General features: G+C 39.2%; 1 protein-coding gene across 19 annotated transcripts in view; it reads right to left on the reverse strand.

Annotated features, from left to right (window-relative positions):
* Positions 1–26,028, reverse strand: part of FAM13A (family with sequence similarity 13 member A) — a 331,498-nt gene that overhangs the window by 276,547 nt on the left and 28,923 nt on the right. For 16 of the 19 annotated variants that reach the window (XM_063723517.1, XM_063723518.1, XM_063723520.1 and 13 more), the window contains 2 exons: positions 20,909–21,098; positions 9,685–9,894 (listed from right to left, as the gene is read on the reverse strand). In XM_063723517.1, the coding sequence (XP_063579587.1) occupies positions 9,685–9,894; positions 20,909–21,098 (400 nt within the window). Of the gene's footprint in view, positions 1–9,684; positions 9,895–11,575; positions 11,637–20,908; positions 21,099–26,028 lie in introns of those variants that run through there. The other 3 variants (XM_063723522.1, XM_054554159.2, XM_054554160.2) reach the window with 2 other exon arrangements.

Raw genomic sequence — 26,028 nt, forward strand, 5'->3', positions numbered from 1 at the left:
TGAAGTGCAGTGGTGCGATCTCGGTTCACTGCAACCTCCATCTCCTGGCTCAAGTGATTCTCCTGCCTCAGCCTTCTGAGTAGCTGGGATTACAGGCACCTGCCACCACGCCCGGCTAATTTTTGTATTTTTAGTAGAAACAGGGTTTCCCCATGTTGGCCAGGCTGCCCTCAAACTCCTGACCTCAGGTGATCCTCCCATCTTGGCCTTCCAAAATGCTGGGATTACAGATGTGAGCCACGATGCCTGGCCATCCTCATTATCTTAATAATTACCAGCTACGATGTTCTGTTCATGTTTTCTGTCTGTCTCTGGTAACCTTCCTTTAAAATCCCATGATGAGTTTCTTTTTGGAATGATGACAAAGAAAGTATTGGCACTGGATAGTGGTGATGGTTGCACAACACTGAGATTATACTTGATGTCACTGAATTGTACTTAAAAATGGTTAAAATGGTAAATGCTATGTTACGTATATATTTACAACAATTTAAAAAATTTCCATTGCCAACTATTTATCTGATACAGATGGTTGTAGGACTATGACCTAGATTTCTATTAGCCTTCTAGATGTTCTCTCTGCATGTAGCATCTTCCCATCTAACCATCTTACACAGCACTGCCTAACATACTGCTTCTATTATATGAGATCTTTCTTAAACATTTTATTATTTATATATAAATATTAATTTCTTGACACTAATATTCAAGACCCTATACCACCTAACCTCAACCTACTTTTTCAATAGTATCTTTTGCTAATCTCTTCTAGCTACAGATAGCTCTGTCAGATAATTCTGTCTTACAGTGTTTTTGCTCATGCCCTTAACTCACTTAAAAGATTTTCCTCTCCATACAAGTTAATGTTGTCTCCAATCTTATTTTTCCCACAAAGTGTTTTCTGACCACCATAATCCAGGCTGGTTTTCTTCCCTCCTTGTTAGTTACCACTGACTGGATGTTTTTATTGTTCATTTAAAGCACTATTGTAGAATATATACAACATATCTTCTACTTCCTCAATTAAATCACACACTCCTTAAAATTAAGATGTTTAATTTTTCATTTCTTTGTATTACTCAGTATCTATTTAGAAGTTACTAAAAAAAATACTGATGGAGGATCTAATTCCAAGTCATCAAATAACAATAAAAATACTCAACTATGATCTAGAACTACTTACATTTATATTAGAGAAGAATTTTCCACAGGGAACAGTCAATTAAAAATATTTCTAGTTAATCCTAAATTAAATGAATCCTCTTCTGCAATCTTTTTATGGCTTACAATTCACACCTATTTCCAAAACACACATATGATTACAAAAATAAAAAGTACATATACTACTGCCCTACCAACATAAGGATAAAAGATCAAAAGGCATGGAATACACCACACTGAGATAATCATACTATAAACCTTGATTAAGGAAGATGAGTTGCTGTAGTCAGAGAGAAGCCTAACATGGCAATAGGAAAGGATGATCACTGAAGGTCCCTTCGAGTGTGTCTCTTAAATATGAATTGTCTAAACCTCTGAGAGGGGTTGTGAGGCCTCTGAAAGAAGTGAAAGGTTCTGGAAGAAATCAAATAGAGAAAGAAGTCTTTGATAAAAATCTGTCATGCAGGTATACTGATTTGTTAACTAAAACCCATACGATCTCAGAGCTTCAGACATCAGACACATCCAAAGTGGATAATTTGTTATAGAAATGAATGAATTTAAACAGTTTTCTCCCATGGAGGGCCACTGTTCATCTACAAGATGTTAGGGGTCAGGGAAGCTTACAGACATCCAGACTGTTCTCGCTGGCAGTTTGGTTTAGCCTAAATGTCTGAAAAAATACTTAGGGCTCCAGAACTCCATCCTATAAAGCATGGAAGACAGGACTTTGATCTGAAAAATTTTAAGCATATTCAACTATGAAATCACTTGCTCTTTACACAGGATATAATTCAAAGACCTACAACAACATTAAAAAAAAAGAAATGTAGCATTGAGTTGTGACAGAATACTAAGAAAACAATTTAATCTGTTATTATGAGGATGGATTTATGAAAGCAGGGTAGTCACCCCTGAGGAAATTACATCAAAACAACTTTATCATATATTAATGTATAGTAGAAAGGGTGGGAGATGAGAATACTGTTTACTGGCAAGCGCAGCATCTGCTCTTAATGGGCATTAAAAGCAAAACCCATTCAACTATGTGTAAAGAGCTTTACCATCCCTGGCTTCAGGGTGCTCAGTTGCAACGTCCACCCTGTACTATAAGGGTACCACAGACAGGATAAACAAGAAACACAGTAATCCTTTCTTTCATCTGAAATATGAAAGAAGGAAGTTTATTTTATAGAGACAATAAAATATATACATATATAACACAGTATATATATATATATCACAGTGTATATATATATAACACAGTATATACATATATATATAACAGTGTGTGTGTATATATATATATATATATATATATATAAAAACACAGTAACCCTTTTTACCTATCTTCTATCTGAATTATGAAAGAATAAGTTTATTTTATAGAGGCTATATTGTCTGATGCCTAATGCATACATTATTCCCTCTATTTGGCAGCTTACATAACTAGTAGTTGCTCAATTATAGTCACGCACTGCATAATGATGTTTTGGTCACTGAGGGACTCCATATATGACTATGGTCCTATAAGATTATAATGGAGCTGAAAAATTCCTATTGCCCAGTGATGTCATAGCCATCATAACGTCCTACTGCAACATATTACTTATGTGTTTGTGGTGATGCTGGTGTAAACAAACCTACTGGCTTCCAGTCCTATAAAGGTATAGCATACACAATTACACTCGGTACATAATACTTGATAACAATAATAAATGACTATGTTACTGGTTTATGTAGTTACTATACAGCAAGTATAATGACATTTCGTTCAAAGTCATTTTGTTCTAATGCTGATGAGAAAAAAATAATCAATTCCCAGCCAAAGCCACTGTCTATGCAGAGTTTGTGCCTTCTCCCCAGGTCTGCATGAGTTTTCTCTGGGTACAAAGATGGGCATGACCAGTTAATCAGCATGTCTAAATGTTCCCAGTCTGAGTGAGTGTTGGCATGGGGGTGAGTACACCCTGTTGTGCAATAATGTCCTATTCAGGGTCGACTCCCGCCTTGCGCCTGAGCTGCTGGGGTAGGTTCCACCCACTCACGACCCTGAATTGGAAAAGGCAGGTTAGAAAATGAATGAATGAATAAATGAATGAATACAAATGATTGTAAAATAAAAATCTGTAGACAATAATCCTACAAATGCATGACAATAAACGATGCAGTAGGAACGCACTCAGTGAGCCTGCCATATCTGTCATTGATTTTGAACTATGTGGTGGGAAGAGGTGCTGCTGACAACTTTTACTTCACAAATACCTATTCCTTGATTTAACCCATCACCACTATGACAGCCATCACTCACTATTTACCAAAAACTGGGGAAATAATTCTTATTTTTTAAAAAGTATTTCTTAAATGTAGGTGTACCTCACATTTATTTCAATGTTTAATAACAGAAGTGTTCTGGGTCTTCAATTAGAAGTTTGGTGATGTTTTTGTAACCAGAATCATGCCATCAGAACTTAACTATTGTGGGAAGTCAGGGACCCCGAAGGAGGGATCGGCTGAAGCCATGGCAGAAGAACATAAATTGTGAAGATTTCATGGACATTTATTAGTTCCCCAAATTAATACTTTCATAATTTCTTACACCTGCCTTTACTGCAATCTCTGAACATAAATTGTGAAGATTTCATGTACATTTATCACTTCCCCAATCAATATTCTTGTGATTTCCTATGCCTGTCTTTACTTTAATCTCTTAATCCTGTCATCTTCATAAACTGAGGATGTATGTCGCCTCAGGACCCTGCGATGACTGCATTAACTGCACAAATTGTTTAAACAATATGAAATCTGGGCACCTTGAAAAAAGAACAGGATAACAGCAATGCTCAGGGAACCAAGGGAGATAACCATTAGGTCTGGCTGCCTGAGAGCTGGGTGGAACAGAGCCATATTTCTCTTCTTTCAAAAGCAATAGGAGAAATATCGCTGAATTCTTTTTCTCTGCAAGGAACAGCCCTGAGAAAGGGAATGCATTCCTAGGGGGTGGTCTCTAAAATGGCCGCTCTGGGAATATCTGTCTTTTATGGTTGCAGATAAGGGATGAAATAAGCCCCAGTCTCCGGTAGCGCTCCCAGGCCTATTAGGACGAGGAAATTCCTGCCTAATAAATTTTGGTCAGACCGGTTGTCTGCTCTCAAACCCTGTCTCCTGATAAGACGTTATCAATGACAATGTGTGCCTGAAACTTCATTAACAATTTTAATTTCGCCCCAGTCCTGTGATCTCGCCCTGCCTCCATTTGCCTTGTGATATTTTATTACCTGGTGAAGCACGTGATCTCTGTGACCCACACCCTATTTGTACACTCCCTCCCCCTTTTGAAAATCACTAATAAAAACTTGCTGGTTTTGTGCCTTGCGGGGGCATCACGGAACCTGCTGACAGGTGATGTCTCCCCCGGACACCCAGCTTTAAAATTTCTCTCTTTTGTATTCTTTTTTCCTTTATTTCTCAGACCGGCTGACACTTAGGAAAAATACAAAAGGACTCACATTGAATTATCGGGGGCGGGTTACCCTGATACTTAACTTTTGTTTGTATCAATCTGCCTGTGATACAATTTATTTCTCAATATATCATTTTGCTTAAAGTTGCAGTTTCCAAGAAACTGTCAACAACATTAAGTGAAAACTTACTATACTATACATTTTATTATTTTAGAGTGTACCCATTCTATTTATATATATATGTATAAAGTGCATTTTAGAGTGTACTCATCCTATTTATATGTATGAAGTTTATATATATATAAAATTAACTGTAACACAGACTCAGATACACATATACATATATACGTGTATGTTAACTGCAACACAGACTCAGATAAACATATACATATATACATGTGTATGTTAACTATAACACAGACTTAGATACACATATACATATACATACATATATACATGTGTATGTTAACTATAACGCAGACTCAGATACACATAAACATACATATATACACATGTGTATATTAACTGTAACACAGACTCAGATACACATATATATATACATACATACATATATATATGCACACATGTGTATGTTAACTGTAACACACTCAGGCAGGTACTATGGGAGGTATTCCATAAGAAGGCATTGCTATTGTAGGAGATGGCAGTTCCACGAGTGTTACTGTTCCTGAAGACTTTCCATTGGAACAAGATATGGAGGTGGAAGGTAGTAATATTGATGATTCTGACTCTGTAGGCCTAGACTCACATCTGTGCTTATGTCTTAGTTTAAAAAAAAAAAAACAATTTTACAAAGTAAAAAAAGAAAAAAGAAAATTTTAAAAATAGAAAAATATTAAAATTATATGAAGAAAACAATTTGTAGAGCTATGCAAGGTATTTGTATTTTAAGCTAAGTGTTATTTTAAAAGAATCAAAAGGTTTTTAAAAGTTAAAAAGTTATAAAGTAAAAAAGTTACAGTACGCTAAGGTCTATTACTGAAGACAAAACAAATTTTTAAGTAAATTTAGTTTAGCTTACGTGTACAAGATTTATAAAGCCTACAGTGGTGCAGTAATCTCCTAGGCCTTCACATTCACTCACCACTCACTCACTAACTCACCCAGAGCAACTTCTAGTCCTGCAAGCTCCATTCATGGTAAATGCCCTAGACAGGTGTACCATTTAAAAAAATCTTTTATACTATATTTTTACTGTACCTTTTCTGTTTTCTTTTTTATTTTTATTTCTTTTGAGACAGGGTTTCACTCTGTCACTCAGGCTGGAGTACAGTGGTATGATTATGGCTCACTGCAGCCTCGACTTTCTAGGCTCAAGTGATCCTCCCACCTCAGCCTCCTGAGTAGCTGGGACTACAGGTGCATGCCTCCATGCCCTGCTAATTTTTTAATTTTCTGTAGAGATGCGGTTTTGCCATGTCGCTCAGGCTGATCTTAAACTCCTGGGCTCCAGCAATCTGCCCACCTCAGCTCCCAAAAGTGCTGGGTTACAGACATAAGCCACAGGCCAGGCCTACTGTACCTTTTCCATTCTTAGATATGTTGAGATACACAAGTGTTTTCTACTGCATTACAACTGCCTACAGTATTCAGTACAGTAACATGCTGTATAGGTTTATTGCCTAGAAGCAATAGACTATGCCATATAGCCTAGGTGTGTAGTAGGCTATACAATCTAGGCTTGTGTAAGTATACTCTATGATGTTCACACAACAATGAAATCACCTAATAATGTATTTTTCAGAACGTATTTATGTCATTGATGCTTAACTGTAATTTTTTTTTAATGAATGACTCAAATCTAACCAGAGACTTCAAGGGAATGGAAGAATAATGCTAACACAGCAAAAATTTAACCTCTCTTCCCATTCAAAATTTGTTACCTGTGCATAACCTCACATAACCTAAAGGCTGACTATACAATGAGTTTTGCTTTCAGAATGATACTGCTTGCTTTTATGATGCCTATCAACTTTTTGATGACTGAGGAACCATGTCATAAAGAATATGGCAACTCACAAAGACCTAAACGATAACAAAATATTTCTATAAATAGTAATAAAAATAATAAGACAGTACATTCTTATATCAAATGAAAACTATTCTGGAAATGTGATAAAAGCCTTTGGAATTTACAGGATTTTTGAGTACTAAGAATACTTAATAATACAGAATACTACAGAATAATATTAAGAATACTAAAGATATCTGACTACCAAATATTTTGCATTAAGCACAAAATATTTGTCAACTCCTGTAGACATTATTTTACAATAATTTTCCAAACTTTATCTCAAAACTTCCCATCCCTATGGATAAAATATTCCTTGTAAAAAGGATTTAATGTTTCCAAATAGGAGGAATGGTCACCTTTATGAAGGAATGGTTATCTTCATACATATCGTGAAAAAGTTCATACAGTTTCCAATTAACAAGCCTCAAACATGTCACTCACTGACATATAAAGCTTAAAAGCACTGTTGACGACCAGAACAAACTGTTCTGCAAATTTGCTTTCATATTTTATCACTGTTTTCAATAAAATACAATGTTTAATAATTCAATGATTTTATGCCTTTTCAAAAAATAGAATCATTTTTTTCAAAAATGAAGTAGCTAAGATTACAAAAAATAATAGGTTTGAAAATAGGTAAAACTTCTGGGATTTTTCCTGTTGCATCATTGTTAAGGACTGAATTGTGTTCCCTCCAAAATTTATATGTTGAAGCTCTAACCTCCATACCTCAGAATGTGATTGTATTTGGGGCCTTTAAAGAGGTAATTAAGGTTAAATTAGATTATAATAGGGGTCCCTAATCCAACAGGACTAGTGTCCTTATAAGAAGAGGAAGAGACATCAGGAGAGTGCACACAGAGGAAAGGCCACGTGCGGACACAGTGAGAAGGCAGCCATCTGCACACCCAAGAGAGAGGCCTCAGGAGAAACCAGCGCTGCTGCTGGCACCTTGATCTTGGACTTACAGGCTCCAGGACTGTGAGAAATAAATTTCTCTCGTTTAGGCTTGTAACATCCAGTCTGCGGTATTTTGTTAGGGCAGATGTAGCAAATTAATACAATTTGGGGTTGAGGCCTCAAGGATAAAAATAAAGGTTGTGATGGGCCCACTCATTCTAAGCAAAAATGCTAGATGAGCTATATAGAACTTGTTAAGGTGAGACCAAACCCAGGTCTGGAGGCCTTGGGCCATCAACAGGCCATAAAGATATTTAAGCAGGAAATTCAATGTTAAAATTTGAAGTTAAAAATTAGAGAGTAAGGATTTCTTTAAAGGGAGAGACTTGCTAGAGAAATATAATGCTTCCTCTAACTTTCCCAAGCCAAGTGAGGGGCATCAGATCATCACTTGGGTAGTCTGAAGAGTCTAAAACCCGTCAAAGAGTCTAATGCAGATAGTCTGGCTATGGGTGCCCTGGGCGGCAGCACAAGAAGGCAGGGCTCTGCCTTGTGACTGACCTCCATTTCAAGAATGTGGCAAAGATGTGTTTCCTGAGGACTGCCCAGGTACTCTGAAGAAAGAAATAAGACATGAGTAATCTTCCAAAAGGATTGCCTGGAGGTCACCACGGGAGGCCAGCGGCTGCAGAGAAGTGAGAAGAGGCCAGGGCAGGAGGCATTGCTGATATGAGGGCCTGGGGGAGCTACAGACAGGTCTCCCTCCCTAGGGGATGGCAAGTGGAGGTAGTTAGCGTCCTCTTCTGATACAACCATACTACTTTTAGCTAATATTTCAAAATGGTCTTTCATGGGGTAAAATATTTCTGGTACTTTCTTACTTGTCCTATCTGGCCTTCTCACTTATCCTGTTCTTTAGCATACTACATGCGAATAGGCACATCACTGCTGTAAAGGAATGTGGCTTTAGGTAACATCCTTAATCTGGCAACTAATACTTTTGGAAATATATTTTCTCCTTTCTTCTCTAATTTGGGAAAAATAATAAAATAAATGGTTTTAAGGGTAAACCATTTTTCTTACAGCACTTAGGAGGGAGAACTCAATAATGATTATGCCTATAATTACTACACTTAAAAAGCGAGTTCCTGGCCAGGTGCAGTGGTTCATGCCTGTAATCCCAGCTCTTGGGGAAGCCGAGATGGGTGGATCACCTGAGGTCAGGAGTTTGAGACCAGCCTGGCCAACAGGGTGAAACCCCAACTCTACTAAAAATACAAAAGTTAGCCGGGCATGGTGGTGGGTGCCTGTAATCTCAGCTACTCGGGAGGCTGAGGTAGGAGAATTGCTTGAACCCAGGAGGCAGAAGTTGCAGTGAGCCAAGATCGTGCCACTGCACTGGGTGACAAGAGTGAAACTACACCTCAAAAAAAAAAAAAACAAAAAAGCAAGTTCTTTCATATGAAATCACTTAATACTACAGTCAAAAATCAATTTTTACCTCACAAAATGAACAAAATTATTTTAGGACTCAATCTTGCTTAGGAAAAAAAGCAAGTACTCCAGTGAGCTTTCAGTCTCAAAGGTCACTAAGCAACCACAATTTAATGAATATTTCCTTTATTGTTCTCTAATGTTTTCTAAATTATTCTTGATCTCACTCCTTTTATGACAGTCATTAGTCAGAAAAACATGTCTTTGGACCAAAAGCATCAGGGCTTTTCAATATTATGTTACTGAAGTAGTCACATGTTAATGGTATCAGAAATTTCATTTAATAACGGTATTTCATAATCGGTCTAGTATGATTTTACATAGGTGATGAGGGCCTGGAGTAAAATAACAAGGTGGTAGTTATGGAAAGACCACAAATACTTAAACGTTTTTTAAATTTTAAATATTTAGTATGTTTACTAAAAATAAAACTGGGTTTTTTTTCTGACTTTTTTTTTTTTTTTTTTTGTAGAGATGGGGGTCTTGCTTGGTTGCCCACGGTGGTCTTCAACTCCTGGCTTCAAGCAATCTTTCTACCTCAGCCTCCCAAAGTGTTGGGAGTATAGGTGTGGGCCACCGTGCCTGGCCTAATAAAGTTGTTTTAACTCCTAAAGGATTTATTGTACTAACCCTGAAAGAGTTGAATGAACCGAGGCTGCAACGCCGAGGTGATTAGACTGTCGGGCAGCTCCCTCAGAAACAGCTTCAACAGACTGGCTGCTGAGCAGACATCACCGTCCTTCCCGAGCTCCACGGGCACTCCACTCTCGAACTTCAGTCGAAGTTGTTCCACCACCTTCACATTACCATTCACCCTAAAAAGACCTTCTTGGGTAAGTCCTGGAAGAGCAAAGTAGACACAGAAAATAAATAGGTTTCTCACAGACATGAAATGTAAAGAATGATAGCAACACAAAGAAAGAAATCTCAGCATATGATTCTCTCAACACTGTAATTATCAATCATTGTGTAATTTTCACATTTTGTAAAACTTTCCTTAGAATAATAAATGTTCATATCCACTGCATGTCAACTGAAAAGATCATATATGATTGGTATAAAACCCGGCCTCTAAAAATAAGGCTATGGCATATATAAACATAGAGCAAAATAGAGTACACAAAGAAATTTCATTGATATAATCTTCTAGAGCACATAACAAAAACTTACTCAGGGCTCTAACAGCAGCTTAACACTTCATGAACAACTACTTTTTAAATTACATGTATTTAAGAAACTTTTAAACTCTATGTGATTACCTGTGTAATAGTTTAAGAAATAAGGGGTAGTTTTTCAGTTATCACTAAATTCAAAATGTAAGACTCTAGGAAACTATAAAGTGGTATAAGACAAGATCCTTGCCTTCAGTCAGTTGATGGGGGATATCAGTGTCAGCTGAGGTTATCAGAGAAGGCCTCCTGGAGGAGGTAAACTTAACCTTTGGCTAAAGCAACACAGAGGGGCTGGAGCTGTTGTGCTGTGAAACCAATGAAGCTTGAGCTTCAGGGCCCCGCATTTTCTTGGGCCCTTTACAAGCTCTGTCCCTAATCCTGTATTCTTAGTATCATATTCTTTTTCTTAAAGAAGTCTCAGAAGATTAGGCATCTGGACTCACAAAACCTTGATCTACCCCTGACAAAGATAAATAAAAATATGAATTGAGAAGTAGACACAGGATAACATAAAGAAAGGTAGGCAGAGGACAATGTGGGGTGCCTAGGTCAAAGAATGATGGGATAATAAAATGGAGAAACAGGAAAGGGTCTGTGACAAGTTAAAGAGTGAAGGCTTTATCACTGGAGCATTAAGTGAGGAAAAAGACAAAATATAATCAGGGTTTTAGGAAGATTTAGCTAGCTAAGAAGTAGAGTATGGAGAGGGCTTGCTTATGGAAACTATTTTCTATTTTAAGGTAGTAAACTGAGATTATGGTGGAAAAGAAGTGAAAAACAAAGAATAAAGATGATTTGGTAACTTGGTTCAAAAGGGAGAGGGAAAGGGTTGAAAGGTAACCTTAAGGTTTTGAAAAGTAGGAATACAGGAAAAAAAAAACACTGTAAAAAATTAGGTTAGTGGGTAGGGATAGGAGAGTAGCTGGTTTAGGGCAGAAGATAATGATTTCCAGCTTAGTGTGCTATACACCATATAAGCGAGTGTGTCAGGCAGTAGAGGACTTTGAAAGTGTAAGAAACAATCTTTCTAAGAAAGAGCAGGCCAAGATTTAACGTGACATTCTTGAGAGTCTAATGGTGAATGTTAGCAATGACGTAATGACATTGAAGCCTATCAGGATTTTTTAGAGGGGAGGTGATAATTTATATCACCCTTTGCTTCTTTCCCTTAACTGCCAATTGTATTGCTCTTTTTAAAGCAAAAGAGGAAGCTAATTTCATTTTATTTTATAATCTGATAAAATACTTTATAAGCTCTTTAATTCAACAAACATACAAGTGCCTGACATTATGTTAGGTAATAAAAAAAAAAATCAATCGTGAGAAAAAAAATTCAACACTATCATTACCCTCATGGACTTTGAAGTCTGGTGAGATGTTTGTGTTCTTCCACGTATACATATTATTTGGCTGTGAAGAAAATCAATATCAAAAGTTGATATGAATTTTAGCTCCAATTCTGAAAAAAATTGTGACACTAGGGATGATATTAAAAGTATTTAACAATGACTATGACCAGGGCACCACCTAAATGGAAGAGATACCAGTTGGTCTGTGTGGCAGACAGCTTCTAAAATAGTTCCCATGATCCCCACTTCTCGTACCACACCCATTATAATCCCCTCTACTTGAGGGTGGGCCGGACCTAGTGACTTGCTTCTAACAACAGAATACAGCAAATGTGATGCCATGTCATATTTTGAGATTAAGTTATAAAAGACTGACAATCCATCATGCTTCTCTCTCTTTCTCTCTCTCTCCCCCTCTCTCTGTGTGTCTAATGTACTTTATTAGCTACTGGCCATGGCCAAAGAACTAAAGGTGGTCTCTGGCCAACGACCAGTGAATAACTGAAAACCCTCAGGTCAACAGCTCACAAGTAACAGAATCCTGCCAACAACCACATGAATGAGCTTGGGAGGGAATTTTTCCCCTGTTGAGTCCTGATATGACTGAAGCCTTGGCTGACACCATGATCACGGCCTTGTAACTCTAAGACAGAGAACACAACTAAGATGTGTCTGGATTCCTGACTGACAGAAACTGTGAGATAATGATAAATACTATTGTTTTAATCTACTATGTTTTGGGGTAATTTGTTATGCAGCAAATGGATAACGAATACGATACGCATTTCCCTTAAGTTCCGTGGAATATCAGGTTCTATTGGGAGATGCCAGCTTAATCGTTTAAAGCTTTCAAGGTCTGTCTCCTCTACTCTACAAAAATTTATCTTTAGCTTCAGAAACTTATCCAACAATCAAGCAGCTAGCATCCAACACAAAGGCATTCCATCCTTGGTCAAAGCTGAAATCCTGAAAATTTAGAGTTTTGTTTCCTGTTCCTATATTTACCCAGCTGCTTAACCTAACCTTGCCTTCTGTTTTTGGCCTAGCAAATGCCCTTTAGATCTGATTTCACATGATGTTGTTGTTTTTTTTTTTGTTTTTTTTTTTTTTGTTTTTTTTTTAGCTTTGACCTTAGTCTTTCTTTTCCAACAAGGTTTTTTTGAACCTTCCCCCAAATAAATATACTTCCAGCAATTTCAGAAAACACTACCCAGCTCCAAGAACTGTCTGTGGTCCTCAAGCCTCCTGATCCCACTGGACCAAACTAGCAGTCGTATAAGGTACAAATAGAAGTGACTGAATTTAATACGCCTCAATAATATTTTCCTGTCTCTGTCCCATTTATCTGAACAACTCTTTTCCCTCAGGAATATCTCCCACCCACAACTCTTATGATAATTAGTGATGTTCAACTAGGGAAAGTTTATAATCCTGGGCATGAATATATCACATTCTGAGAAGAAGAATCCATACAGTTTTTTAAAGCCTCTTATGGGGCTAGAATATATCCAATACCCACATGAGGCTTACCAGACCATATAACCTTTAAATTTTCCTACTCTAAAATTGAAGAAAGTTATGACTGTAACAAAAATATTCAGAAAAAGGGGTATTTGGATGACTTCATGAAGCATAGTTACTCTCATACATTTCAGAGCTCCTATTATATTTGATTTTAGGCTATGTGCTAATTATCACAAAACAGCAACTTAATAGTGGTTTAGAAATGAAGAAAAATTATATAAGCTAATGTCTACATCACTGAAAGATACTTTTCTGTACAACTGAAATATTTCTTTCAAAATAGTATGAATATTAAAAACAGAATATGCCATTAGAAACAGAATATGCCAGAAGTCACAATTTGCCTAACAGCACACTTTGGCCAGGAAGTAGTATGACAATAAGTAAGCACATTCTGACACCTGGTGGTGACTTGAGACTCTACACTGTGGGTTACAACGGCATAACCTATAGCATCTTCATACTAAACTAAGAGAAAGAAGCCGTTAACACTGTCAGCGAGAAAAAGAGTTTAAAGACTATATGCTTTATAAGTTATAATGTATATACTTTTAAAAGAAAATATCCAAAATCTGCTTAAAGGGCTTGATATAGGCCTTTCTGTCTTAAAATTCCTTTACAATAATAGTTTACCTTCATGCCAAATTGTTAAATTGCATTTATGTGAAACAATAATAAAGCATAACCAAAATACCAACCTATGATTGAATTACATGAACGGTCACCCCTATAGTCCCATTCCCATGCCTGACACAGTGTTTACTGTGTATCACAGGTGTACAGTAAATGTTTGTTGACGTGAAAAAACTGCAAAGTAATTAAATAAAACAAATTGAAGTATTATGCCCTCAAGCTTTATACTACCCTTCAAACTTACGCAATTTCTTTGGTTTATTAACATGATAGTTTCAAATACAAGAAGGGGCTTGTGTTTGTCTACATAGTAATTAACTACATAGCCTTTCAAAATACAGGTGCCAGGCCTACCTGAGCTTGCCCAGTCAAGATTCTGATTCAGTAGACATGAGGTGTGGGCAATGCACGTGTATTATGAAGATTCCACTAGTGATTCTATTTCACATCCCTCATTAAGAGCGACTGATTTAACTTAATAAAATGTTTAGTTTGCATTACCCGAATACACCCTGTTAAAGTATAATTAACAGTATGCTAAGGAGGGGCAGAAGAAAATAAATCCCTAATTTAAATTTTGCCAAAATGTTCATATGTTGATGGTGTGAGTGTAAATTGTTTCAGCTTTGATAGAGTTCATTACACATGCACATATCCTCTGACCATCCAGGAGTTCACTTCCAGGAAGGTAGTCTATGCACACGCTCGTATGTGCTTGAAATGCCATATGCTAAAGGTTAACCATGGAATCATTGTTTGTAAACAACAGCAGACTGGAAACAATCCATTTGCCCATCAGTATGGGACTGCTTAAAGACATGATATATACATATGGTAGAACAGTGTGCAGAGGAAAAGAAAATAATTAAAAATGAGTAAAGCTCTTTATGCAATATGGAACAATCTCCAAAATACACTGATATTTAAAAGATTCAGAACAGTATGCAATATTTGTGATAAAAGGGAAAAAAGAACACACAGACGTATACTTATATATACACGAAACATCTTAAGAAGATACCAGAAACGGGTATAGCAATACTGTTTTAGAGAGAGAAAACAAAGGTCAGGAGACACTTTGTAGGGATAGACTTTTCACCATATACTCTCCTATATTTTTAACCACGTAAGTTTATTAACTATTCAAAAAATATTAAAATTTTTAAAAATTAAAAATGTAAAATTTTTTACACAATCAAAGTATGATCAAGAGACTATTATCCAATTAACGTTGAGAGAAAGAACACTGATTATGCCAAAACCAAAATACTATTTTAGGTACCCATAGTTGGACATCTAAATGAACCATACAACCCTACTTAACAGATGAAATGAATGATCTAAAAATCCATTTGTATCTAACTCAGTGGGATACACAGCCTTACTCAAAACCAAGTATGTAAATAAATCCTGTTAAAGCTGGTTGTAGGTTGGTCAGGCTGGTCTCGATCTCCTGACCTTGTGATCCGCCTGCCTCGGCCTCCCAAAGTGCTGGAATTACAGGCGTGAGCCACTAAGCCCGGCCACTTCTTCTTTTCTTCTCTCTTTTCTTCCCCATGTTGCCCTTCCTTTAAAATAGTTACTTTTTCTCCCTCTCCTCCCTCTCCCTCTCCCCCTCCCCCTCCCCCTCCCCTTTCTTCGGTCTCCCTCTCCTTCTTTTTTCCTCTCCCCCCTCTCCCCTTTCTTCGGTCTCCTTCTCCTTTTTTCCCCTCCCCTTTCTTTGGTCTCCCTCTCCTTTTTTCGGTCTCCCTCTGTTGCTGAAGCTGGACTGTACTGCCATGATCTCGGCTGGCTGCAACCTCCCTGCCTCGGGCTCCTGCGATTCTCCTGCCCCGGCCTGCTGAGTGCCTGGGATTGCAGGCGTGCCTGACTGCCACGCCTGACTGGTTTTTGTATTTTTGGTGGAGATGGGGTTTCGCGTGTTGACCGGGCTGGTCTCCAGCTCCTGGCCTCCAGTGATCTGCCCGCCTCGGCCTCCCGAGGTGCTGGGATTGCAGACGGAGTCTCGCTCACTCAATGCTCAATGTTGCTCAGGCTGGAGTGCAGTGGTGTGATCTCCGCTCGCTACAACCTCCACCTCCCAACCGCCTGCCTTGGCCTCCTAAAGTGCTAAGATTACAGCCTCTGCCCCACCGCCACCCCGTCTAGGAAGTGAGGAGCGCCTCTGCCCGGCCGCCCCGTCTAGGAAGTGAGGAGCGTCTCTGCCTGGCCGCCCATCATCTAGGATGTGAGGAGCGCCTCTGCCCGGCCGCCATCCCGTATAGGAAGTGAGGAGCGTCTCTGCCCGGCCGCCCATCGTCTGGGATGTGAGGAGCGCCTCTGCCCGGCTGCCCCGTCTGGGAAGTGAGGAGCACCTCTGCCCGGCCACCCCGTCTGGGAAGTGAGGAGCACCTCTGCCCGGCCGCCCTGTCTGGGAAGTGAGGAGCGCCTCTGCCCGGCCGCCCCGTCTGGGAAGTGAGGAGCGCCTCTGCCCGGCCACCCCGTCTGGGAAGTGAGGAGCACCTCTGCCAGGCCGCCCTGTCTGGGAAGTAAAGAGCGCCTCTGCCCGGCCACCCCGTCTGGGATGTGAGGAGCGCCTCTGCCCGACTGCCCCGTCTGGGAATTGAGGAGCGCCTCTGCCCGGCCGCCACCCCGTCTGGGAGGAAGTGAGGAGCGCCTCTGCCCGGCCGCCCCGTCTGGGAAGTGAGGAGCGCCTTTGCCCGGCCGCCCATCGTCTAGGATGTGAGGAGCGCCTCTGCCCAGCCGCCATCCCGTATAGGAAGTGAGGAGCGTCTCTGCCCGGCCGCCATCGTCTGGGATGTGAGGAGCGCCTCTGCCCGGCCACCCCGTCTGGGAGGTGAGGAGCGCCTCTGCCCGGCCGCCCCGTCTGGGAAGTGAGGAGGACCTCTGCCCGGCCACCCCATCTGGGATGTGAGGAGCGCCTCTGCCCGGCCACCCCGTCTGGGAAGTGAGGAGCGCCTCTGCCCGGCCGCCCCGTCTGGGAGGTGAGGAGCACCTCTGCCTGGCTGCCACCCCGTCTGGGAGGAAGTGAGGAGCGCCTCTGCCCAGCCGCCCCGTCTGGGAGGTGAGGAGCACCTCTGCCTGGCTGCCACCCCGTCTGGGAGGAAATGAGGAACGCCTCTGCCCGGCCGCCCCATCTGGGAGGTGAGGAGCGCCTCTGCCAGGCCGCCCCGTCTGGGAGGTGAGGAGCGCCTCTGCCTGGCTGCCACCCCGTTTGGGAGGAAGAAAGGAGCGCCTCTGCCCGGCCGCCCCGTCTGGGATGTGAGGAGCGCCTCTGCCTGGCTGCCCCATCTGGGAAGTGAGGAGCGCCTCTGCCCGGCCGCCCCGTCTGGGAGGTGAGGAGCGCCTCTGCCCGGCCGCCCTGTCTGGGAGGTGAGGAGCGCCTCTGCCCGGCCGCCCTGTCTGGGAGGTGAGGAGCGCCTCTGCCCGGCCGCCCTGTCTGGGAGGTGTACCCAACAGCTCCGAACAGACAGCGACCATGGGGAGCGGGCCATGAGGACGATGACGGTTTTGTTGAAAAGAAGGGGGGGAAGTGTGGGGAAAGGAAGGAGAGATCAGATTGTTGCTGTGTCTGTGTAGAAAGAGGTGGGCATAGGAGACTCCATTTTGTTCTGACTAGGAGAAATTCTTCTGCCTTGGGATGCTGTTGATCTATGGCCTTTCCCCCAGCCCCCTGCTCTCTGAAACGTGCTGTGTCAACTCAGGGTTAAATGGATTAAGGGCGGTGCAAGATGTGCTTTGTTAAACAGATGCTTGAAGGCAGGATGCTCTTTAAGAGTCATCACCACTCCCTAATCTCAAGTACCCAGGGACACAAACACTGCAGAAGGCCGCAGAGTCCTCTGCCTAGGAAAACCAGAGACCTTTGTTCATGTGTTTATCTCCTGACCTTCTCTCCACTATTATCCTATGACCCTGCCATATCCCCCTCTCCGAGAAACACCCAAGAATGATCAATAAATACTTAATTAAAAAAAAAAAAGAAGAAAAAAGAAAAAAAAAAGCTGGTTGTAACTCCTGGCTTCAAGATTTTGTAGGCCAGACTTCCATCTTCCTGTCATGCTATGTGTAACAGTTTGTGTTTAACTGTTTGAAGCATTTGAATAAATCCAGAGCTGTTTTCTGAGAATCTGGCCTTTTTGCAATTTATCTTCCTTTAATAAGGAGAAAAATTCTACAGAGTAAGAACAGAAACCTGGCTCTTAAGTTTTCAGAAAAAAAATGTAATTTTGTCATAAAGAACTGCCTGAGAGTGGGTAATTTATAAAAGAAAGAGGTTTAACTGACTCACAGTTCAGCATGGCTGGGGAGGCCTCAGGAAACTTACAATCATGGCAGAAGGCAAAGGGAAAGCGAGGCACCTTCTTCACAAGGCAGCAGGAAGGAGAAGAAGTGCTGAGTGAAGGGGGAAGAGCCCTTTGTGAAACCATCAGATCTCTTGAGAACTCATTCACTATCAGAGAACAGCCTGGGGAAACCACCCCCATGATTCAATTACTTCCACTTGGTGTCTCCCTTGACACGTGGGGATTAGGGGATTATAATTCAAGATAAGATTTGGGTGGGGACACAAAGCCTAACCATATCAGTCATCTACATGCCTAGTAACCAAAGCAGATAGATGTTTTTTCAATTAACCTCTAACCATCAGCAGAATGAATAATCTGCCATAGAGTCCCTGTCAAAAGTTTATACATGTTCCTATAGAGGAACATGTGATGAGTGCTTCTCACTCATTTCCAATAAATGATTCTTATCAGAAAGGGAGAAGAGACTTGTAATCCTGGAAAGATATGGCCTGAAACAAATTACTCAAATTACAGTAGACCCACTGTAATTTGAGTAATTACGGCAGGGGATATGTTCCAAGACTGCCAGTGGATGCCTGAAACCTTGGATAGTACCAAACCCTATATATACTGTTTTTTTTTCCTATACATACATATCTATGATAAAGTTTAATTTAAAAAGTAGGCATAGTAAGAGATTAACAACAACAACTAATAATAAAACAGAATAGAGCCAGGTGCAATGGCTCACATCTATAATCGAAGCTACTTAAGAGGCTGAAGTGGAAGGACTGTTTGAAGCCAGGAGTTCAAACCAGCCTGGACAACATGGTGAGACCTGCCTCTAAAAAAATATTTTTTAATTAGCAGGTTACAGTGGCACATGCCTGTATAATGCTAGCTATTCAGAAGGCTGTGGTGGGAAGATTATTTGAACTGTGGAATATGAGGCTGCAATGAGTTATGATCACATCATGGCATTCCACCCTGGACAACAGAGAAAGACTCTGTCCCTTTAAAAAAAAAAAAAAAAAAAAAAGCAATACAATAGAAAAAATGGGAGAGATTTGTTCTTACCATAGATCTTAGCAACCTCAGCATACAATTTTTTTTCTTCCTTTATTAAGTCGAGAACTCACCTTTTCAATTAAAAGAAGCACTTCATGGCTTCTCTTTGGCATATCCGAATTGCCAGCATTATTATTCTTGCACTTTGGGGCCATTATTAAGTAGAATAAGAGTCACCTGAACACAAGCACTGTGATACCACAATGATCGATCTGCAAATTGAGGCCACTACTAAGTGACTAATAGGCAGGTGGCATATACACATGGATACACTGGACAAGGGGAGGATTCAGGTCCCAAGCGGCAGGATGGCTGGAGATCTCATCATGCTACTGAGAAGGCTACACCATTTAAAACTGATGAATTGGTGGCCGGGTGCAGTGGCTCAGGCCTGGAATCCCAGCACTTTGGGAGGCCAAGGCAGGCAGATCACCTGAGGTCAGGAGTTCAAGACCAGCCTGGCCAACATGGTGAAATCCCATCTCTATGAATAATACAAAAAAAAAAAAATAGCTGGGTGTGCACCTGTAATCCCAGCTACTTGGGAGGCTGAGGCAGGAGAATTGCTTGAATCCGGGAGGTAGAGGTTGCAGTGAGCCGAGATTACGCCATTGCACTACAGCCTGGGCTACAAAAGCTAACCTCCGTCTCAAAAAAAAAAAAAAGCCCCCAAAAACTGATGAATTGTTTATTTCTAGAATTTTCCAGTTAGTATTTTTGGACCATGATTGGTCACAGGTAAGAGTGAAACCTTAGAAAACCAAACCATGCATAACAGGGGGGACTACTGTACAGAATATTTTTGAGGCCTCAAGTTTTACATTTAAAAATCCCTTCATGGCTGAGCATCATGGCTCATGCCTATAATCCCAACACTTTGGGAGGCTGAGGTGGGAGAATCACTTGAGCCCAGGAGTTCAGAACCGGCTGGGACAACATTGGGAGAACCTGTCTCTACAAATAAAAATAAAAATAAAAAAAATCAGGCAGTGTGGTGGAACACACCTGTGGTCCCAGCTACTCGAGAGGCTAAGAAAGGAAGATCACTTGAGCCCTAAAGTATGAGATTACAGTGAGCTATGATCATATCACTGCACTCTGGCCTGGGTAACAGAGCAAGATCCTATCCCTTAAAAAAAGATGTAGGGAACATGGAAGCATTCTCTCAAATTATCCAGACTTGTGATTTATTTTAAACAAAATCATCAAAAAGCTGTGGGCTTCATAGCTCTCAATAACTAAATGAGATATAATTTATCTTTTTACTGTGTAATGTACTATATTATTCTCCAAATGTTTTACATGCTTAATTTTATCATTCCAAAAATAAGTGAAACCACCCCCCACCACCCTGCATAGTAAGCTTTACATTATAGTTTTTTGATGTCTCTCCTAAGTGTATGAGGATAGTCAAGGCATTGAATAAGTTCATGATTGACCTCAGGTAAAAGAGATACCCAAAAACGTGTTTGATTACATTAAAAATTATTGAATATCAGTTGGAATTTAATTAATCTAGCAAACTGACTATTAATATTACAACAGTGTATTTTAGGAATTTGTAGTTAGGAAACATTCCAAACTAGAAATCTCTATAATTAAAGTGATTGCTCTATGGTTAATCAAATTAGTACTGTCAAGATCATGTTAAGCAGTAATGCCCTTTTTTAAATGAAAAGTATATTACACAATAACTTAATATTCTAACGAAGGTGCTTTAGAGGACAGTCTAATCATACATTATGAAATAATTCACACAAATAATTTGTTTATGCAAGGGACTGTGAAAATGAACAGACTAAAGCATGACTTAACTCACCATGCTGCGTCAAATATTCCACTATACTCCACACTACTGCTGGAATGCCATTCTCGGTGAGCCCCTGCCGTTGAAGTTCTTGGAGACTGACTCCAAATAACTTCTGATAGGTAAAATCCTTCTGTTCATTTAATGGCACTGCCACTATCTTTTTCATGTCTTCTTTCAGCCGAACCGCTGCTTTACTTTGCTTAAAAAAGCGTAAGAAAAAAGAGCAGTCAGTCATATTTACCACAGGAGGTTGCATGGTTACAACAGAAACACCTGAATTGAAATGTGTTTGAAGATGAATAGTTGTGGTCTTATTTTTACTTCAACTCAAATCAAAATCTCTAACATCTCTCACATGTTGCTCAGATATAATGGTTAAAAGGAGTGAAAAGTAATGAAAAACCTAAAGCCACAAATGAAGTGTGCAGCTAAGAGAGGGAGCAATACACTGCCGTATCTAAGATATATTACTACAGTAACTAAGGGGTGTGACTCAGCAGTACCTGGTTAACAGGAAAATAAAACATTTATAAGAACAGTGAAACGCCAGGCAGATCCTGAAACAATGAGATGTTTCTAAAGACAAAAATTTGTCTCGGTGTCATTTTAAGGTAGCTTTAATTTAAAGTGTCAGAAGAAAAAATTACAATAACCATTCTTCATGTATAATGACCATTATAGTTCTCTGATTTGATTACATCTGTAAATATCTCAGTAATCTTCTGGAACATGATATCAACTCAGTTCTTACTGAGGTTCAAAATGCCCTCAAATCTTTGAAACAACAACATTTAGGTAGTTGCAATTTTAAATTTTCAACAAGATTGTATTATATATATTATAAATAAAAATGCAACTTAGATTCAATTACCTCAAGTTAATAACATAATGAAAAATTCATAAGAGTTTGTTTCTTCCTTGTAATAAAAATCTGCATCCAAGCAAAGAGGAATTTTTTAAGCATGTGTCTTATATAAATGTTATTATATATGTTAATAAATCCTAACACTGAAAAGAGAGATGGCAAAATGCGAACGGTCTTATCTGGGGGCAGAGGCTAAAATTGGAGGAAACTTCCACTTTTTGAGAATGAATGTAGCAGCTTACCAATGTGGAAATACTATTAAATGACTTAAATCACCAACATTTAGTCACCAAAGAATCCTAAGAATAGAAACATTACGTTCAATCTAGAGTTGAGGAAGCAAAAACCAGAGTTAAGTTATTTGGTAAAAGTCAGAGAACTAGTAAGAGACAGTTTCATCTTGCTCTAGGTCCATGTTCCTCTCCTTAATTTATAATAGATTTATATTAATGTTATAGTGCAGTTTATGTACAATTATAGTGACAAACTTATAAATGCTATATGTGACAAGACAATTACAAGTTAATTCTACAATCTTTGAGTAGGATACTTGTAAGCTCAATTTGATTTTAAATTGTATAATCTACAGAATCAGGTCAGCTTTTACTAACATATCTGCATCTTTTGTAGGTCATATTTGAAAGCCATATTTCTCCAGTGAAATTTCAGCCAATGTAAAGGTACAATACAGATTTAGTATCTATTAATATTATAAACAAGTCATGGGGTAGCTACTATGGAGTAGTAGCAGTATGGGCAAAACCCATGATCTCTGTTACCAAGGAAATTATGATTTTGTTAATTAAGTCAAACTTGTAACAGTTAATAATTTCTTTTTCTTGTAGGTTTATAAATATATCAATCTCCTTCAACTGAATCCATGGGAAATTTCAACCAGGTATATCTGGTGAGCAAGCAGCTAAAAAATAACCAGTAATAACAAAACTTAAAAAAAAATTTCAAGTGTAGCATTAAAAACAGCTGACAGTGAACTTAAATTATATAAATTTTATCTTATTTTATCTGCTTACATAGAGAATACAGCATAGTGGTTTAGAGCATAGACTATGGAACAAGACTGGATCGAATCCCATTCTGACTCTCATTAGCTATAACCTTGCACATGTCATATAACTTCTGTGTACCTCAATTTCCTCATCTATAAAATGGGAATACCAAGAGTTTGTATGTCATAGAAATGTACAAGGTAGAAATGAGTTCATTTATGTAAAGGAGTAAGAACAGTGCCTGGCATACTCATTGAGTACTGATTGTCATAATCCTTTTCCTTCTCCTCCTCTTTCTTCTAGGAATTATTATTCTGATTTCTTCTTAAAGTAATGGAAAGTTAATTAATCATTCCTGTGGTAAGTATCTCTATAAAGGTTACTTTTTTAAAAGGGAAACATGGTTGAGACACATTTCATTGCTGAATATTCTGATGACCTAATTACTATTCTCCATACATCTCTAATTTTCTAAAATCTGTAAGTATGACCTTTGAATGAAGATAAAATAACTTTATATGTACTTATCACAATTCCTTGATTTATTCCTAGAAATTCACAAGGTTTTCTTAGAAATTCTGTCTATATTTGAGTTTAAAACCTTGAATTAGGGCCAGGCATGGTGGTTCACACCTGTAATCCCAGCACTTTGGGAGGCCAAGGCGGGCGGATCACGAGGTCAGGAGATCGAGACCATCCTGGCCAACATGGTGAAACCCCATCTCTGCTAAAAATACAAAAAATAAAAATAAAATAAATAAAAAAAATTAGCCAGGCATGGTGGTGGGCACCTGTAGTCCCAGCAACTCAGAAGGCTGAGGCAGGAGAATGGCGTGAACCTGGGAGGCGGAGCTTGCAGTGTGCTGAGATCACACCACTGCACTCCAGCCTGGGCGACAGAGCGAGACTCTGTCTCAAAAAAAAATAAAGTTACTAATTAAGGTATTCTGAGTCTACCTTAACTGTTTAAACTTTTGTTTGCATATAAATTCCCATGCATCACTTGAGTGTGAAGACTGGACTATCTGGAGCATATTCATGGGTGTGTGTGTGTGTTTGTGTGTGTATAAAAACAATATAGGTTCCCACATAACAAAGACAACCAGAGAACCTTAAGGTTTTACTGTTAGAGTAATCCTTAGGGGCCTTCTAATTCTTATACTATCGCCTTAGAAGTAAGAAAATCAGGACCTAAAAAGTTGTGGTTTCAGTCAAAAAGGGCTGTGCCTAGAGTCCAGATCTCCTGAGTTTTATACCAGTATACTTTTTTATAATTAAGTACTGGTGACCTTGTTGATGCCTTTACTTTTGTTGGAAAATAGGATAGTTAACAAAATACACTGATTGTAGCAAATATTTATTGTGGTTTGGGGACACTTAGTCTCCACTTGTCCTTTTTCCAAATAACAAATCCAGACTGTGTTTTGGGGAATGACTGCATGTTCACTGTGAACAGCTTTGATAACAATACTACTCAAAAGGATTGCCTTGCCTCTAGAAAAGACGGGGCTCAGTCTCTCTACCAGGTGAATCAGATTCCCTTCTCCTGCATACCACTGAAACTTGACTGGCTTATCATAAAGACAGAAAATGGGTACTACTGTAGTACTCTAACAAGATGGGTGGTCGCATTTGCCATCTGCATCACTGCAGCTGATATGGTCCTTCATCGACTCTTTCTGACATTGTTCATTCTTCCACTGTTCATTCCATTTGGTAAGCTGCTCCAGTAACTTTCCAGTAAAGTGTCTTTATGCTGAAATTAGCCAGAACTCATTTCTGTTCTGTAACAACACACACACACACACACACACTCTCTCTCTCTAATTGATTAAAATACCTAGAAAAAAATTTAAATTATCAGAGAAAATCAAAAATTAAAGTTTTAAAAGATAAGAAAAAAATCAAAATGATAATGACAGTGAACTTTTATGGAGTCTTTACTGTCTATGCCAGTAAGGGCTGCCAATACTTCAAATGGCTTCACTCATTAAATCCTATAAAAAAGAAACTCTAGGAAGGAAGATACTTTTGTGATTCCCACTTCAGAAAAGGCACAGAGATGCCGTAAATTGCTCCAGTTCGCATAAGGAAGTGGTGCAACCAGGAGTCACACTCAGGCAAGCAAGCTGAGTCCAGGGGCCACAGTCTTAACACTGTCTCCAAATAGATAGTGGTGAGAATAAAAACACATGCTGTAAAGATAAGTGCACTTGCTAGAAATGAGAAACAAATTCCATATTCTTGTAGTAGAGAAAAATAGTTATTTACATGTTTCATGGTCTCTTTAATACAAAGTAAGGTATGTTCAGAAGCAACATCAATAATTATGATATTAGGACCTGAATAAAGACAGCTTTCATCAATACAGTAAATAGGACAAATTTCAGAAGCCTTGAGTTTTTATAATAGCTAACACATAGAAGGGACTGATTGTATCACAGACACTGTTGTACATGGTTTAAAACTAATGTCTCTCGAAAATAAACAAGGGGAAAGGGCCCCCATTCAATAAATGGTGCTGGGAAAACTGGCTAACCATATGCAGAATACTGAAACTGGACCCCTACCTTTCACCATATACAAAAATTAACTCAAAATGAATTAAAGACTTAAGTGTAAGACTTCAAACTATAAAAATCCTGGAAGAAACCCTAGAAAATATCCTTGGGAACATCAGGCTAGGCAAAAAATTTATGACTGAGTCTTCAAAAGCAAATGCAACAAAACCAAAATGTAACAATTGGGACCTAATTAAACTAAAGAGCTTCTGCACAGCAAAAGAAACTATCAACAGAGTAAACAGACAGCCTACAGAATGGGAGGAAATATTTGCAAACTATGCATCCAAGAAAGGACTAATATCTAGAATCAATAAGGAATTTACACCAATCAACAAGAATAAAATAAATAACCCCATTAAAAATGAGCAGAGGACAAGAACAGACACTTCCTAAAAGAAGACATATAAGCAGCAACAAACATGAAAAGATGCTCAACATCACTCATCATTAGAGAAACACAAATCAAAACCACAATGAGATCTCACCTCACAGCAGTCAGAATGGCTATAATTAAAAAGTCGAAAAACAACAGATGTTGTCAGGGTTGCAGAGAAAAGTGTACATTTATATGCTGTTGGTAAGAATGTAAATTAGTTTATCCCCTGTGAAAAGCAGTTTAGTGATTTCTCAAAGAACTAAAAATAGAACTACCATTTAACCCAGCGATCCTATCACTGGGTAGTATACATCAAA

Source organism: Pongo abelii, chromosome 3, assembly GCF_028885655.2.
Source record: "Pongo abelii isolate AG06213 chromosome 3, NHGRI_mPonAbe1-v2.0_pri, whole genome shotgun sequence".
In the NCBI taxonomy this organism is placed as follows: Eukaryota; Metazoa; Chordata; class Mammalia; order Primates; family Hominidae; genus Pongo; species Pongo abelii.